Genomic DNA, 13,914 nt, shown 5'->3' on the forward strand with positions numbered 1-13,914 from the left:
CTCCAGCCAACAAAATAAGCACTTTGTCATACTTTCTTACATAGTGCAAACAGGAAGGCAACTGTGTGTGCACTGCGTTTGTGTGTGCGTGGTGGAGGTTTAACGGGTCTGTGCAACATCATCACCCTCTCTAGACTTGCATAAAAAAAGGCATTAGGATTTACTGCACACATACTCGCTCCCCTGCTTGATATGCAGTCCCACTATCAAACCTCCAACAATTTGTGCCCTCACCCTCCACCTACATCTGCAAGCAATTCTAGCTTGATGGAAAGCACTCCGCTGACCCAGGATCTCCCTCTTTGACTCCCTTTTCTGCCTCCCCTCCTCCTCCCCTCTGCTGGCCCCCTCCTTTACCTCCCCTCAACTCTCCATTTTTTGGACTGTGGCTGAAAAAAAAGTCTAGCAACCTCTAGCAACTCTTATCTTTCTTTTCCTTTAGATCCAGCAGTGGGAGCAGAACCTGGAGAGGTTTAACATGGATCTGTTTAGGATGCGCTGCTACCTGGCCAGTCTGCAGGGTGGAGAGCTGCCCAACCCAAAGAGTCTACTTGCAATCGCCAGCCGGCCCACCAAAACCACCCTGGGGCGCTTGGGGATCTTCTCTGTTTCCTCCTTCCATGCTCTGGTGAGGATTGGACAGGCCCCCCGAAGGGACCCATGAGGGACTAATGAATAAATGCACAATACAGAATCAAAGGGCCCGCACTAACATCCTGGTTTGCATCGGATACTTCACTTTTAATTCACTTGATGTCTAACAGTAACCTTGGAAAAAATCTTTTAATCATTTGAAACCAAAAAGCATCCCAGGAACACTCCGTCTATGCATTAGCGGAGGAAAATAAACCCAATTAAGATGGCCTGATTAGATGGAATTTTTTTTGTTGAGCCAAATGATTGCAGTTCTGATAGTGTGTATCTGTTCAGATCTGTTCCAGAGATGAGGCCACACTCAGGAGGCGCTCATTGTCCCTGACTTACAAGCACCGCAAGAGAGGGCTTTTCTCCTCGCTCAAAGGCCTCGACAACCTAACGAAGAGAGGCCGGGAAAAGAGGCCCTCTGCATCACAGGTACTGCTGAGCGCACACACACACACACACACACACACACACTTCTCTGTAGCAAAGTGTTCATTACTTCTAAAGGCTGTTTTGATTTTTAAAAAGAAAAGTTGAAGATTTAATATCTTATTCCTAAATGTTTCTTATCACTGTTATGTCATTTTGTGCTTACATAAAACCAAGATATATAGGTGTGGTGGTGGGGAGTGTGGTGACTTGTAGTTCAAAAAACAAATGTCAAAGATTAGATAATGATAAAATAATGCCATTATTTTTGTGTTCTTGTCGGTGTCGAACAGCACTTAGACCTTGAAGTGACACTTAGTAATCTCCATTGAACCCCAGAGTAGTGAAACTGTTCAGGTTGTCTGGATTAGCAGATTCTAAATGCAGAATCACCCACTTCATGTACTCAGCAGGGTGAAGCACCCACAAGTATACCCATAACATGAGCATGCAGATTTCACAAGCGCTGACATCTGCCGCTCACGCTGGTCTGTCAGGATGAACTGCTGAGAAGGGCTGTCTGTCTGTGCTCACTCCCTCGGCGCACATTGTGCAGATTCATTAATGAAACAACCTGAAAACATGTTGCCTTATTGCTTTCTCGTGTGTACAGCGCCTGCGTTGACTTGAAAGAAAGCAAGAGATTGGTACAGCCGTGCACATTAGCACAGTCTCTCCCCAAGGAGAGTTTATTAATTAGAGGCACATAGCTCATGCGCCCCCTACCCATCCGCGCACCACCGTGTCCTGGTAAGTTGGATTGCACACCTCCCATCAACATAAATACAGAGGAGCATTCCTCACCCAGGTGCAGAGGGGGGAAGTCTAAATCCTCTCAGGTTAGTAATTAGACTCATGCAAGCTGGTTATTTATTGATACAGAAATCCACAGCTCGGAACCCTGAAGGCACGACTCTGGAGAATACTTTTCTCTTGGTGGTCTATTTTAAGAATCGCCACGGGAGATTCTCATTTTCTCAAGCCTTTATAGACCTCTGGTCATTAGCTGAGAGCATAGGGAGGGGAGAGAAGTATGGTCTTCATTAACGTTACTGTATGTTTCTGTATGCTGTGCAGTCAATATGGAGCCTTAGTGTTGTGGAGCTAGAAGCCAATCATGTTCTCCTGTAGGTGAGCCCTGACTCCTGCCTGCTTACAAAATGCTCCCTGTCCTGTTTCTTATCTTGCTCACCCATCCCACCACCTGCTCTGTGATATTTATGTCTGTGCATTTGTGCACGTTTGTCAGCGGCCAGGTATGTGTGTTATTGCTTTTCTGGGGAACTCCAGCCGGCCGGCCTAATGAGGCCCAGTTACTTTTGACAGTGCAGAAGGCCGAGGTGGCGCTGCAGCACACACATGAATTATTGAAAGCCATATGTGGTAGATGGCATTCTCTGCTTTTCTCTCAGTCCCGCAGATACCAGCAGATGGTTGGTGTAAAGACGCTAAATATTAAACAGCCTCCCTTTATTTTTTTTCTCCAGGTCCCCCCTCTCTTAAAAGCTCATTTTAGTGCTTTTCTGGTATTTTTTTTTCTTTACATAGAGGCTAATAAAGGCCAGACAAGTTTGTAAGTGCTTCAAGGGATCGCTGGGCTTCCCTGGACAAATGCTGTCTTTGTGTTGTTTTCCTTCTTTACAAGAAATATCTCTGTAGTGTTAGTGAGCTGTTGTTCTCTGTGACTTGTGGGGCCATGCTAAATGACATCACCAGCCCTTCAGCTCCTCTCTCATGTGGTACCAGCGAGCCACGTGTTTGCCGGGGAAGGATTTGGACAGTGAGGCCATGTGAGAAGCCAAACTGTCCTCCACGCGTGCTTAATCTGTTGTTACCTTCTCAGGCTTCCAGTCTGTGCTTTCTTCAACATCTTCGAGACATCTTCTCTCAGTGCTTTCCTCCCTTTTGTCTGCCTTCTTCTTTTTTTTTTTTTGCCTGAATTTAATCTCTTAAACCAAGGGTTTCATCTCGCTCTCTCCCCCTATTTCGCTTACCATTTGTCTTTCCTTTTTTCCCTTCGGCCTCATCCTCTCTCACAAACCCCCCCCAGTTTCTCTGAGCATAAACATCAGAGTGTTCGCCGCTGGTTCTTCTCCCACAGTTTCCACACTGACTCATCTGTGTTGACTAAGCCTAAATCTCATTTACCACTGCGACGCCGCGCTCGACAACCTTGCCCCAAAGTCATGCCCCCCCCTCCATCTCCTTCCCTCTCGTTTTCTCATCTCTCATCCGTCTTAGGAGAGCTATGTATACAGTAAGGAGCTGGCCGGCAGTTTGCTGTGGGAAGTAGGCCAGAAAGGTCCGAGGATTTGTGGTGGAGTTGGTAAAGCTTTCTAAAATTAGTCAGTTTACGGCGAAGTGGCTGTTTACAGCAACTTCATAAAAGTACTCGTGTTGGGGAGGGGGGGTTACTGTGCTGTGCTGCTCAGGGGTCAGATTAGGGCTCTTTCTGCCGTAATAGGAGGGTTTTCTGATGGTAAAAAGAACTTCTTGGGATTGTTTTGCAGGAAATGTAATCTTGATCCTTGGAAAACTGGATTGCTCCTGCTGGTCTCTTCTGTGCAACAATTCTTAAGTGTAGTGTGCTGTCAGAGGGAATGTTGCAGGAAATTCAGCTTCAGCTAATCTTAGAACAGAACACCAGGACTTTTTAGCTTTTGTTTTGGCCCATTTCTCTCACCAGTTGTGCCACCTATCGTGCCTGTCTGCCCGGTGACAAAGTATCTCAGCAAAACCTGATAAGTGCTGCCTGAGTGAGTGAGGGCTGGAGTTACACCCTCACATAACGGATGGCTCTCTGTCACTGCTGTATTATAGAGTTGTTTAAGTCCTCTGAGGCCGCAGAGTCACCTCCTGCACCGGGCTTAGCCTCACACAACATGCCTCACAATCACAAGCCGGGGAGAGGAGCTGGAGAGGAGGGGATGAGGAAGATGGAATGGATCAAGAAGGGAGAGATTTTACACTGAGGGGTGGATGTGGAGATGTAGAGGGGGGGGTCTGTAACCGGACTGTTTCCCTCTTTCATCTCTCTGCTACACAGAAACCACTCAGTGTCCATACACACCCCCTCCACTCACGCACATAGTATATTTCCACCATCGCACCTTCAAAGGCAGCAGACTTGAAGCAGAATCAAAGCGGCTCACTCACCACACGTAGTTTTTAATTAACTACATAACAGCACCGTGTGTGTCTAATATTGTGTTGCCGAAGTGGCTGGGCACTTAATCGCTTATGAGTCAATCAGTGTGGTGCCCCTCTGTCTGTACTTCTAACTGTCTGTCTCTTGATTTCAGATCTTTGAGAGCGACGCTGGAGGTCAAACGTACGCCCTCCCTCCCAGGAGCACTGAGGTGAGTCATGGCGTGCAGTAACCGTTTCAGCTTGGGAATCTTTGATATATCTTTTAAAAATTCCTCTGCCATCTGTCACATCCATCCCGTGGTACCGTTTTATGTGCTAAGTTATCGGTTTTAGCGTGAAGTAGCCGTGGCAGAAACGGGTCCGCTTTTATGCGGTGACCTCTGCTGTTTTTTCATGGCTCGGCTTTGATAGCGTGCTGTGTAAAGTTTTAGCACGTAGGGCGTGTGTGTGTGCGTGTGTGTGTGTGTGTGGGTGGGGTCTGCAAGTGTGTGCATCCGCCTGGATCAAAGCGAAGATTCCTTTCATGTTGATCTGCAGGTCTCTGAAAGATAAATAGTCAGCATATCGGTTGAACCGTGTTAAACTCCAGTGTGGACATGGCGTCAGATCACCGCATAATTGAGTTAATGGAGTGTTGAGTTGAAGCGTTGACCAGAAGCGCCGCTTGAAAGTGTGAGTGCATGGTATTTTGGTAAAACTGCTGAACGCTTGTCAAGTGTGCAGCCAGACGTCGGGCTGCGGCATTTGCATGTTATTGGATAGTTACATGCTTGGATCAAGGAGGTGTGAAATATTGCTGTAAGCAAGCTTCATCGCCAAACAAAACTATCCTCAAACACTCACGTCTCTGTGTCCTCTTGTGATAATGTTGCACTCGCCAAAGGTTTCTGAACAGAGCAACAACTCCACTACTTCACATAGAGTTGCAACATTCCCTGATGTCATTACCCTGACAGCGTCATTATCACTGATACTAATGAGGCTGGAGTAAGACCCATGTTGCAATAAACCAACAACAAAGAGTTATCCATAGTTCTTTATATGGGAAATAGTCTCATCTGCTTTCTTGCTGAGAGCTGGATGAGAAGATCAATACCACTGGCATGTCTGTCAGCAGCCAGTTAGTTTAGCTTGGCATAAAGACTAGAGGGGGGGGGGGGTCATGTGCCAGACTATATACATTGAGGGCAATCCTCTAAGAAGTCACTTTGCCCATAGTCTAGTTCTCTGGCACATAACCCCCATTAAACCACTAATTCTTGTTTTTACACCATCGGACAGAGCCAGGTCAGCCGTTTCCCTCTGTTTCCAGTCTGTTCCTGCTAAGCTAAGCGCCTACTGGAGGTAGTTTGGTATTTAACCAACAGACTTGGGAGTGGTATCAATCTGTTCCGAACTCTTGGCAAGAAAGCGGATAAGGGTCAAAGGCTCCTTTTTAATGGAAAATGACCGAATACATTAAGCGGTCCTGCAGTTGAGCCGGTGTTCTGTCCTCCATGTGAAAAAGAAGTGGGAATATTTGAATGCCTTGAGTCCCAAGATGGTGTCTTTTTATAAAGATCTTTTTTTTTTTGTGCCTTGAAATAAAATCTTATCAAAGCCGCAGGAGCAGACGAAGTTTGGCGCCAACAGATGAGCGTAACGGACACTTCTCCACAGAGAGCGACATGTGCTATGAAGGTAGCTGTTCCACAGGATGCAGTGATTCATAGCATGCGTCCGTGGTGAATGTGGCGAGTGTTAGAACTGCCCCCATTAAGGGCCTTGAATTGGACTCAGAACAGGAAGTGGTTTAGGGAGACAATAATGGCCTTCATTGCGTCAATGCTTTAATGTTTCTTAAAAAGTGGCAGTGTGTTTCTGTCTGGATGTGGAAAACAGCTTGTCACGAGAATCTGTTTGATTTAGCGGGGATTAAGATTCTTAGGGTGTGAAGTAAGGAAAGAGAGAGGATAACACAGCAGTATTGATTTTTGTCGACACATACAGTTCTTCAACTCTGTCTCCATGATTTTGCGGCTGTTGTCCTACTTGGGTCTCAAATCCCTCGAATTACTCTAATAAGCAATCATCATCCACTAATCCTGTGAAGTCAAGTCAAGTTTTTTTTGGTTGTAGTTTCACGGCTTGTGTGCACTCCATTATAGCGTGTGACTGTCTCTTTGTATCCCTGCATGCAATTCCTGTCTTTTCTACTGGAATTGAACAAGCCAGCTCTTTACACAGGCTGAGGATGTGCTCGCCCCGTCTGCCTGTAGGTTGAGACTGAAGCGGAGAGAGATGAGCAGCTATATGTGGCGAACATGTCAGTGATGTGGTGGCTGTCTCGGCCTCCATAAAGGTTAAAACACAGTTCACATTGACTGGCAAAGTTTTCCTTCCACCCACACTCCCTCTGTCAGGCCCCTGAGTGAGTGAATATCTTTAGACTGCTAGAATTCTTGACTTACTTTACTTCAACAGCTAAATACTTGCTGCACATATGCATTTAAAGGGTGTACAAATGCCTGATGCTGTTGAGTAAATTGCAGCATAGAAATATATATATAAGGTTCACCTCCCCTTCTTTTCATATTCTTCTTCTCTGGAAATGAAATTTTTTTTTTTATTGGCTTGAGATGACGATCTCACCACTCTTGTCCATAGCATACTGAACCCTCTTCGTGTGTCACCTCCTCTCACTTCACTCCAGTGCCCATGGATACACACCTTTGCTTTTACTTTGAAGCCATTGCTGAGGAACAGGCACTAGTGCTGCCTGGGTGGCCGTTACTGTCACCTTGTGAGTGTGTGGAAAGAAGTGACACAGCGGTGGGAAGAGGAACCTTGGGTGGAGCTTTGAGGAAATTAAGAGTAATACTCTTTAAATAGATGTAATAGAAGGAAATTATCCTCAGCCACTCTTCTGTTTCTTCCTCATGGTCACCATATCTATTCGAGGCAGCGCTGTAATATTTGTGCTGTCCAGTTGCTAAGTGGAACATAAAGGGTCCGTTACTCCACGTTCCATCTTTAGAAGCTCCAGGGTGGAGGACCAGTTTGCATGGAAATAATTTGCCACACTTGAGGGGAAAGACTGTAGTGTTGGTTTGAATTATTTAGTCTGGATGCAAACATAAATGGGGCACACACTCACTACACAGAGCACTTGTTGAAGTCCGGCGCGTGCCTGGACCGGACCCCTGGCAGTCGTTCATGGAACGTTGACCAGGCAACCAGCGGCCCGTTACAGCCCTCTCAGGCCACGAATGAGCGTACAGTGTTAGTCAGCTGCTGGTCAGGTCAGCGTGGGCAACCGAATCTTAGTTTTCCGGTCATGCCATGTTGCTGGGACACAAGTGGGGCGGTTATGCAACCAGATGCCATGACGGCTTGTTTTTTCATCCTCCGTGTGTAAGCATGACCTCACATCCCTAACGAAAAAGGCAAAGGTGGGTGTTGAGGTGGCACTTTGTGTTCCTCCATCCGTATAGGTTAGGGAAACATTTTGGTAAGAACATTGGTGGCTTTTATTTTGACGCCGAGTCCTGAAGTAGACTAGTCAAGAGGATATTTTGATGGAAAATGAGGCTAATGTTTGTCTGTGTGCCCGTGTTTATCTGAGCCACACTGAGAATGCTACGTGTGTGTGTGTGTGTGTGTGTGTGGAGCTAAGTGATGCTGTGAATCAGAGGCCTTTGCTTGTCCCTTTAGGCTTTTAGTCTGGCAGGGAAAAAGGTCTTTTTCCTCTCGAGGTGATGCATTAACAGTGAGCAGCCGGCTTCTTAAATGGACAGAAAATCTCACGCACATGCACTTCAGACAGAAAGCCTCAGACACACACCACTCTACATTTTTATGATCCCATAATGCATTTAGAGCATTGCTATATACCCAGACTTATGCAATTATCCCTCTTGGTCCCACGTCTCAGTTTAACCAAGAAGTCATATCATCTTTGTCAGAAGTGCTGAATCACTGGCTTCTTCAACCCGAGTTTCACTACATTTGGTGTGATTGAGCCTTTCCTCAAGATGGAGGGCCTTGATAATTGTGGTCTTGTGCTGCACTGTGGCTTTTCCCACAGTCCCTCAATGCAGCAGTGGCGCTTTTCCCTCCAGAGACATGTAGTCGCAACCAAAACCCCCAAATGGCTGCCTGTGAGGCCTTTATACCCAGCTCAAACCTCACTGTTAATGCCACCAACAAATAATTACCTTCAAATGGCTGATCTTAAAACATGACTGATTTTGAAATAAATTGTCCCCGTGCATCACTTAAGGCAAAATTACTCTTGTGGCTTTTCAAACCAACTAAGAACTGTGCAGATCTCATCTGGATGTCTAGACCTGCCACTCGTCTTGTGTACACGCTCATTACGATGACTATTATGTGCAGCAACTGCCGTCTGTGTTGTCAAATGAATTTCTGAAAGGCTAATTGTATGACATCTTTGATCTGCTGCCTGATCCACAGCCAAACATTTAAACTAATGGAACTGTATTGATTTGTGTGCTGTTACTCAAAGTCTGCCGCGCTCTCTCACCCACTCCCTCCCTCTCTGTTTACCTCCTTCTTCCCCTCTTCTGTGCACTCTCTCCTCCCTTTAATGCCGCTCACCCTTCCTCTTCCTCCTTCTTATCTCTCTTTACCCCCCCTCCCCTTCCTACCCTCTGTCTCTTTCTCACAGAGGCTGGACGTGCTGACCAGCATCTACTCCATGTCGCCCCCTGAGGGCGGTGTGTGGGACAGCATCAGCAGCCACACAGACGTGCTGACGTGTGTCTATATGCCAGACACCCTGACAGTCCAAGTTCCCGTCAGAAGAGACCAGGCGGCCGCCGACCTCCTCTCTGCAGCCTGCAAGGTTGGCTTGGTTGGCAGAAATGATGACATGTCACCAGAGCAGTTGTTGCATGTTTCTGACAGTGGTTGCTCATTCTTGACAGTTGTTGCAAAAACACAGTGACATCAATGTGATTTAGCTGTCTGGTGCTACTTAATGGTGCAGAATGTGTATTTTCCTATGAAGTGGGGTTCGATCAAACGTGATTGTTGTCAAATAGTCTTTGTTGGAGCATCTGTAGCAGCAGATATAAATATATTATACTCCCAGGGGCTTGGAAATGACACACATATCCGTCCAGTGTCTGACTTCATAGTCCCCCAACAAGGCCTACAGAAAGATGGACACAGATAACATGGTCCCTTGGGCGCAGCTCTTTTTTTTTTGTTTACTGTGAATTTCTCATCACTAAGTGTAAAGTCAGTGAATAATTCACACCTCGGCCGCACAGCAGCTGTCACACCAAGCGCCGGTGCGTGAAATATGTCGGATGATTTTGTGCATGCAGGCTGCTGAACATTAAGGGACTCTTGTGTAAACAGGTGAAACAGCTGGACCCGGACCTGCACTGCCTCCGACTGCACGGACGAGTGGGGGGGGGCGTGGAGGTACGATACGTGTCTCCTGGCGAGCTCGTCCGCGATGTGGTGAGGAGGGCAAACATTAAATCCAGAGCAGACAATAAGGTGTTGTGCGCATGTGTTTGCATGTGTATTGATTTGTTTGATATCACCCTGTAGGTCAGTGATCAGCTGGAGGTGGTCCCACTTAATGTGTTTACGCTGCACATGAGCAGGCCCAACAGCAGTGGAGACTTTGGTGAGTTGTTGATTTAGGTCCTGTTGTGTGTTTGTTCTTATCTGCACCTCATGATTCTTTCTGCTCACTCTAACTATCTTTGTCTTCCTCCTAACAGGTTTTGCTGTAACAGGACACATAGACGGCCAGAAAAACAGCAGGATTTTTGTCAGTGAAGTACTCCCTGATGGACTGGCATTTAATGAAGGTGCCCACTCGCTTAAGAGTGACAAATAATCCTGAGATCACCAATAACGTCATGTGTGGTTTGCGTGGCTTTTCCCACCTCTCCTCTCAAACATGCTTGTCTTTGCTCCCAGGTCTGCGTCCAGGCGATGAGATCCTAGTGCTGAATGGCCGGTGTGTGTCGGGCCTGGACCTGGCGCTGATCCAGACGCTGTTTGCTGAACAAACCCTGCACCTGAGCCTGAGGAGGGACGGGCCCCTGCCGGCCACCCTGACCTCCAACCACCTGGCCCCTCCTCTCAAACACAAACGGGAGGTTCGCAGCAAGCACCACCGAGCCAAGTCCTCCTCAGGTGCTTAGATCAAATCTTCAAGTCAGCTTGAAGTCATCCAGTCATTAATGGGAATGCATTTGTATAGATTTGTTCTCAATGGAAACACTTCACTAACACTGAAAGAGAAGTTGATATCAATACCTTTTAGTTTGGTTGTTAGCTTTCCTTGTGTGTGACAGATGGTGAGAGAGAGAAAGAGACGCACAAAGAGAGAGAGAAAAAACTTTTAACTGCTGCCAAATGCTTCGCACCCCCATCAGGGCATCACTTTCACAGTTCTGCGTACATGTGAAGGCACCAGTTCATAAGTTTGCTCGTCAAGCAAACTGTGCCATTCTACCTGTGAACAGCCTCTGCACAGAGTTAAAGCCCAGTTTAGTTTTGTAATCAGTTATATCTAGGTAGGTTTGTGTTTGTGATGGTGACGGTATTTATAGGAAACCTGAAAGCTACTTGCTCACATCTAGCAGTATTCGCCGCAAAAATAGGTGGTTCTGTCTCCTGAACCACAAACCAGCCACCACACTTCCGTTCCAGTTAACATCTCTACTTCCTCAAAAGAGAGTCGTTCTCGACTCACTGTCAAAAAAAGAGTTTCACAGCTCTGCGTGTCCTGGGGAAGAGGAAAGGCCAGAAGGAGCTTTTGGCCGCGGACGGCTCATCATCACTGTGAATGTATAGTATCCTGTCTGCAGAAGTGAACAGTAATGTCATCCATGTCGCCGGACAAACACAGCTGATACACAGCTGGTAGAGAAACAGTTTTTCTTTGTGCCAACCTCACTCTAAAGGTAAGAGCAGTTCAGCTCAGCCGAAGAACATTAGGTGTGGTACTGTCAAGTTTAAGATCTGGTACGGTTTTGATATGATATCAGATTATAACCTCACTTTCAAACCATGCTTACATGAATTCATCTTGATCCAATACAGGACACCAGGCAGAAAAATGTCTTAGTTCCCATTTCATTACTAATAAGTACATTAATAAATTGGTCAGGAGTGAAAGTGTTGAAGTTCCAAAAGGAGCAGAGAGGGACAGGTCTCTTAGTGCTAACAGTTCAGATTTGTATGAGGTTATTTTTTAAATGCTTTTTTTATGTTTATGAGAAAGTTACATGAACACAGATGGTGTAAGTTGAATAAGAGTGATGAGTATGACTTGCAGATTTGAATGCGGGATGTCACATGTTCATGATGTGCGCTCTCCCCACCGAACTACCTTTTAACAACTTAGTTATCTGAGTTAAATGTGCTAGAATTAGTTATCTGAGTTAAATGTGCTAGTATTGTGCCGATATTCTCCCTCATCATGTGCAGGACATTTGATGCCTTTTTATTGACTTTTCTTGTTGTTTCACATTGAAAAAAACAGTCAAACCAAATAGTCCGTTTCAGAGAAAGTGTTGAGTGTCATCTAAATGTTAGTAATTCATTAGTGTTCCCTCCACTGCAGCCATAATTGAACACGAAGGGATTAATGACTTGAAGGCCTCATTACAGTAAGTGGTGTGATCAAAGGGCCTGCAGTTCTCTTCTCCGTCTCTAGAGGGCGTTTGATCCCAGGCAGGCTGATAAGGAGGCAGGGAGGTAAATGCTGATAGTGGGGAATTAACACTTTCATGGTGGCGGTCCTAGAAGGAAACTATTCATCTCCTCCATTCATACAGCCTAATGCAAACATGGAAGACAAGAGAATCAGATTCAGAGTATTAATATCTTTAATAATGCTTCTCAGGCAGCCTGACATTTGGTTGACAACGATTGTCAATTTAAGAAGAAGTTCAGCTCCACAGGAGGTCCAGAAGGGTTCTTTTGTTTCCTGCTGTCACACTGGCCCGCCTCCCAGGCTACAATCAGGAATACAGTCTTTTCGTGCGCCAACTGCTGGAGAGTTTGTCCTCAGGACCTTGAATTTAAGAAGAACCCGCCAAAATCTCAAATGTTTTCAGAACAAATCCGATAGTGTCACCCTGTCATGGTTCATATGCAAATGTACATTTTATTAGGTGGGAAAACCAGCATTGAATTTTAGCCACAAAACAGTTTTCAAAAAGTGGAAGAGATAATAGTCTTTAATTAGGATTGCCAGACGTTTTTTCTTTTTTGAGAAGACCGAATGCCGATGCCGTTTTTAGATTGGAGACATATTTAAGTTCTGTGCGACTGGCAGGCGCCGCTGATGGTTTTAGACTGTAGCTAGCCAGCATTGTTTGTGTTCTGTGGTCAGAAGAAGGATTTGCTTCAGCAAAAACCACCACAGTGCAGATGAGGTGACGGTGGTATGAGCAGAAAATACTAAAGAATGGCACTGAGGTTATAACTGCCCCCCCTCCCCTCTCTCTCCTCCCTTCTCTCTCCAGATGTGTGCACTGCAGCTGATGGTGAGGACTCCCTGTGTGTAGGGCTGGAGAATGTTCACTCGCACTGCGCACACAGGCCTGTTCAGCACAGCAAGGTAAGGAGGAGTTAGAGTGAGTGTGTGTGTGTTTGTCGTCTCATAGACATCCACATACGGTACCCATCTATCCTTCCCGGTTTGTCTGTGTGAATAAAAGTGTGTGTGTGTGCCCACTCACAGTGGCAGCTGTGGGACTGTCAGAAACCAGACTGGCACCAATCCTTAGCATTACCATAATTAGGATACTCCATCATAGCCACAGGTATAAACACAGCTTATTACTGTCAGACTGAGAGAAGAGGAAGTGTCACACTCCCTCTGCCTCCATCATATACATACACACACACACACACACACACACACACACACACACACACGGTTGGGGGCAAAACCAAACCCCTCAGAAGAATCACATGTCTAATATAGTGATGTATTCAAACATTCATATCAGTCATCATATTAAGAGCTACAGTAACGTTCCGTAAATATACTTGTGGCATATTCCTGGTGCTTCTCTCTGCCTCAGATCAGTTTTAGAGATTTATCGCCGCTACTCATATCCAGAATGGTTGATTTATGGCCAATTGCAGGCCTATTTCTGTCCCGTCTGTTGATGAGTACCCAGTCAGGTTTTTGATATGTAAACCGACTTTATTGAAGTCATTAAACTAGCCATGAGCGTGTCCCATTGGGAGTTGTGCACACGCTCTACATTACCACAACACTGAGGCATGCCTGTGCTTATTGAGAGCAGTAATGAGTGTGTGTGGTCATCACAAAACCCCATGTGTTAATGATGCAGACATGGCTGGAAGCCTGAGAGTGGATGTGTGTGTGTGTGCGTTCATGCATATTCACCTTCCTTTGCATCCCTCAGCTAATGTTTTGTGTCCTTCTAAGCCATGTAGTTGTCAACAATGTGAGTGCACGTTTGGCACACTTGTACCAACCTGCTCTTTATGTAATACGGGCTAAATGAAAAAGGGAATAGGCAGTCATGTTGTGCCTGCTTCATCAATGATTCATAGATGGTAAATCCAGGCCAAATATCCAGAAGTCATCGCTAATTGCTGTTGCTGCCATGGCTTTATTCTAATTGCGTCTGTCAGAGGATGCCGTACAGTATTTGACCTGAGGTCAGCCAGGAGGTG

The 13,914-nt window shown here is 45.9% G+C and overlaps 1 protein-coding gene across 1 annotated transcript in view; it reads left to right on the top strand.

Moving 5' to 3' along the window:
* LOC139212380 (rho guanine nucleotide exchange factor TIAM2-like) overlaps positions 1 to 13,914 on the top strand; it is a 67,964-nt gene that overhangs the window by 32,114 nt on the left and 21,936 nt on the right. Inside the window, exons 7-15 of the mRNA XM_070842919.1 lie at positions 443 to 628; positions 931 to 1,074; positions 4,374 to 4,430; positions 8,891 to 9,067; positions 9,589 to 9,693; positions 9,787 to 9,865; positions 9,963 to 10,052; positions 10,165 to 10,383; positions 12,726 to 12,820. Of these exons, the coding sequence (XP_070699020.1) occupies positions 443 to 628; positions 931 to 1,074; positions 4,374 to 4,430; positions 8,891 to 9,067; positions 9,589 to 9,693; positions 9,787 to 9,865; positions 9,963 to 10,052; positions 10,165 to 10,383; positions 12,726 to 12,820 (1,152 nt within the window). The remainder of the gene's footprint in view (positions 1 to 442; positions 629 to 930; positions 1,075 to 4,373; positions 4,431 to 8,890; positions 9,068 to 9,588; positions 9,694 to 9,786; positions 9,866 to 9,962; positions 10,053 to 10,164; positions 10,384 to 12,725; positions 12,821 to 13,914) is intronic.

Source organism: Pempheris klunzingeri, chromosome 13 (genome assembly GCF_042242105.1).
Source record: "Pempheris klunzingeri isolate RE-2024b chromosome 13, fPemKlu1.hap1, whole genome shotgun sequence".
NCBI classification, from domain to species: Eukaryota; Metazoa; Chordata; class Actinopteri; order Acropomatiformes; family Pempheridae; genus Pempheris; species Pempheris klunzingeri.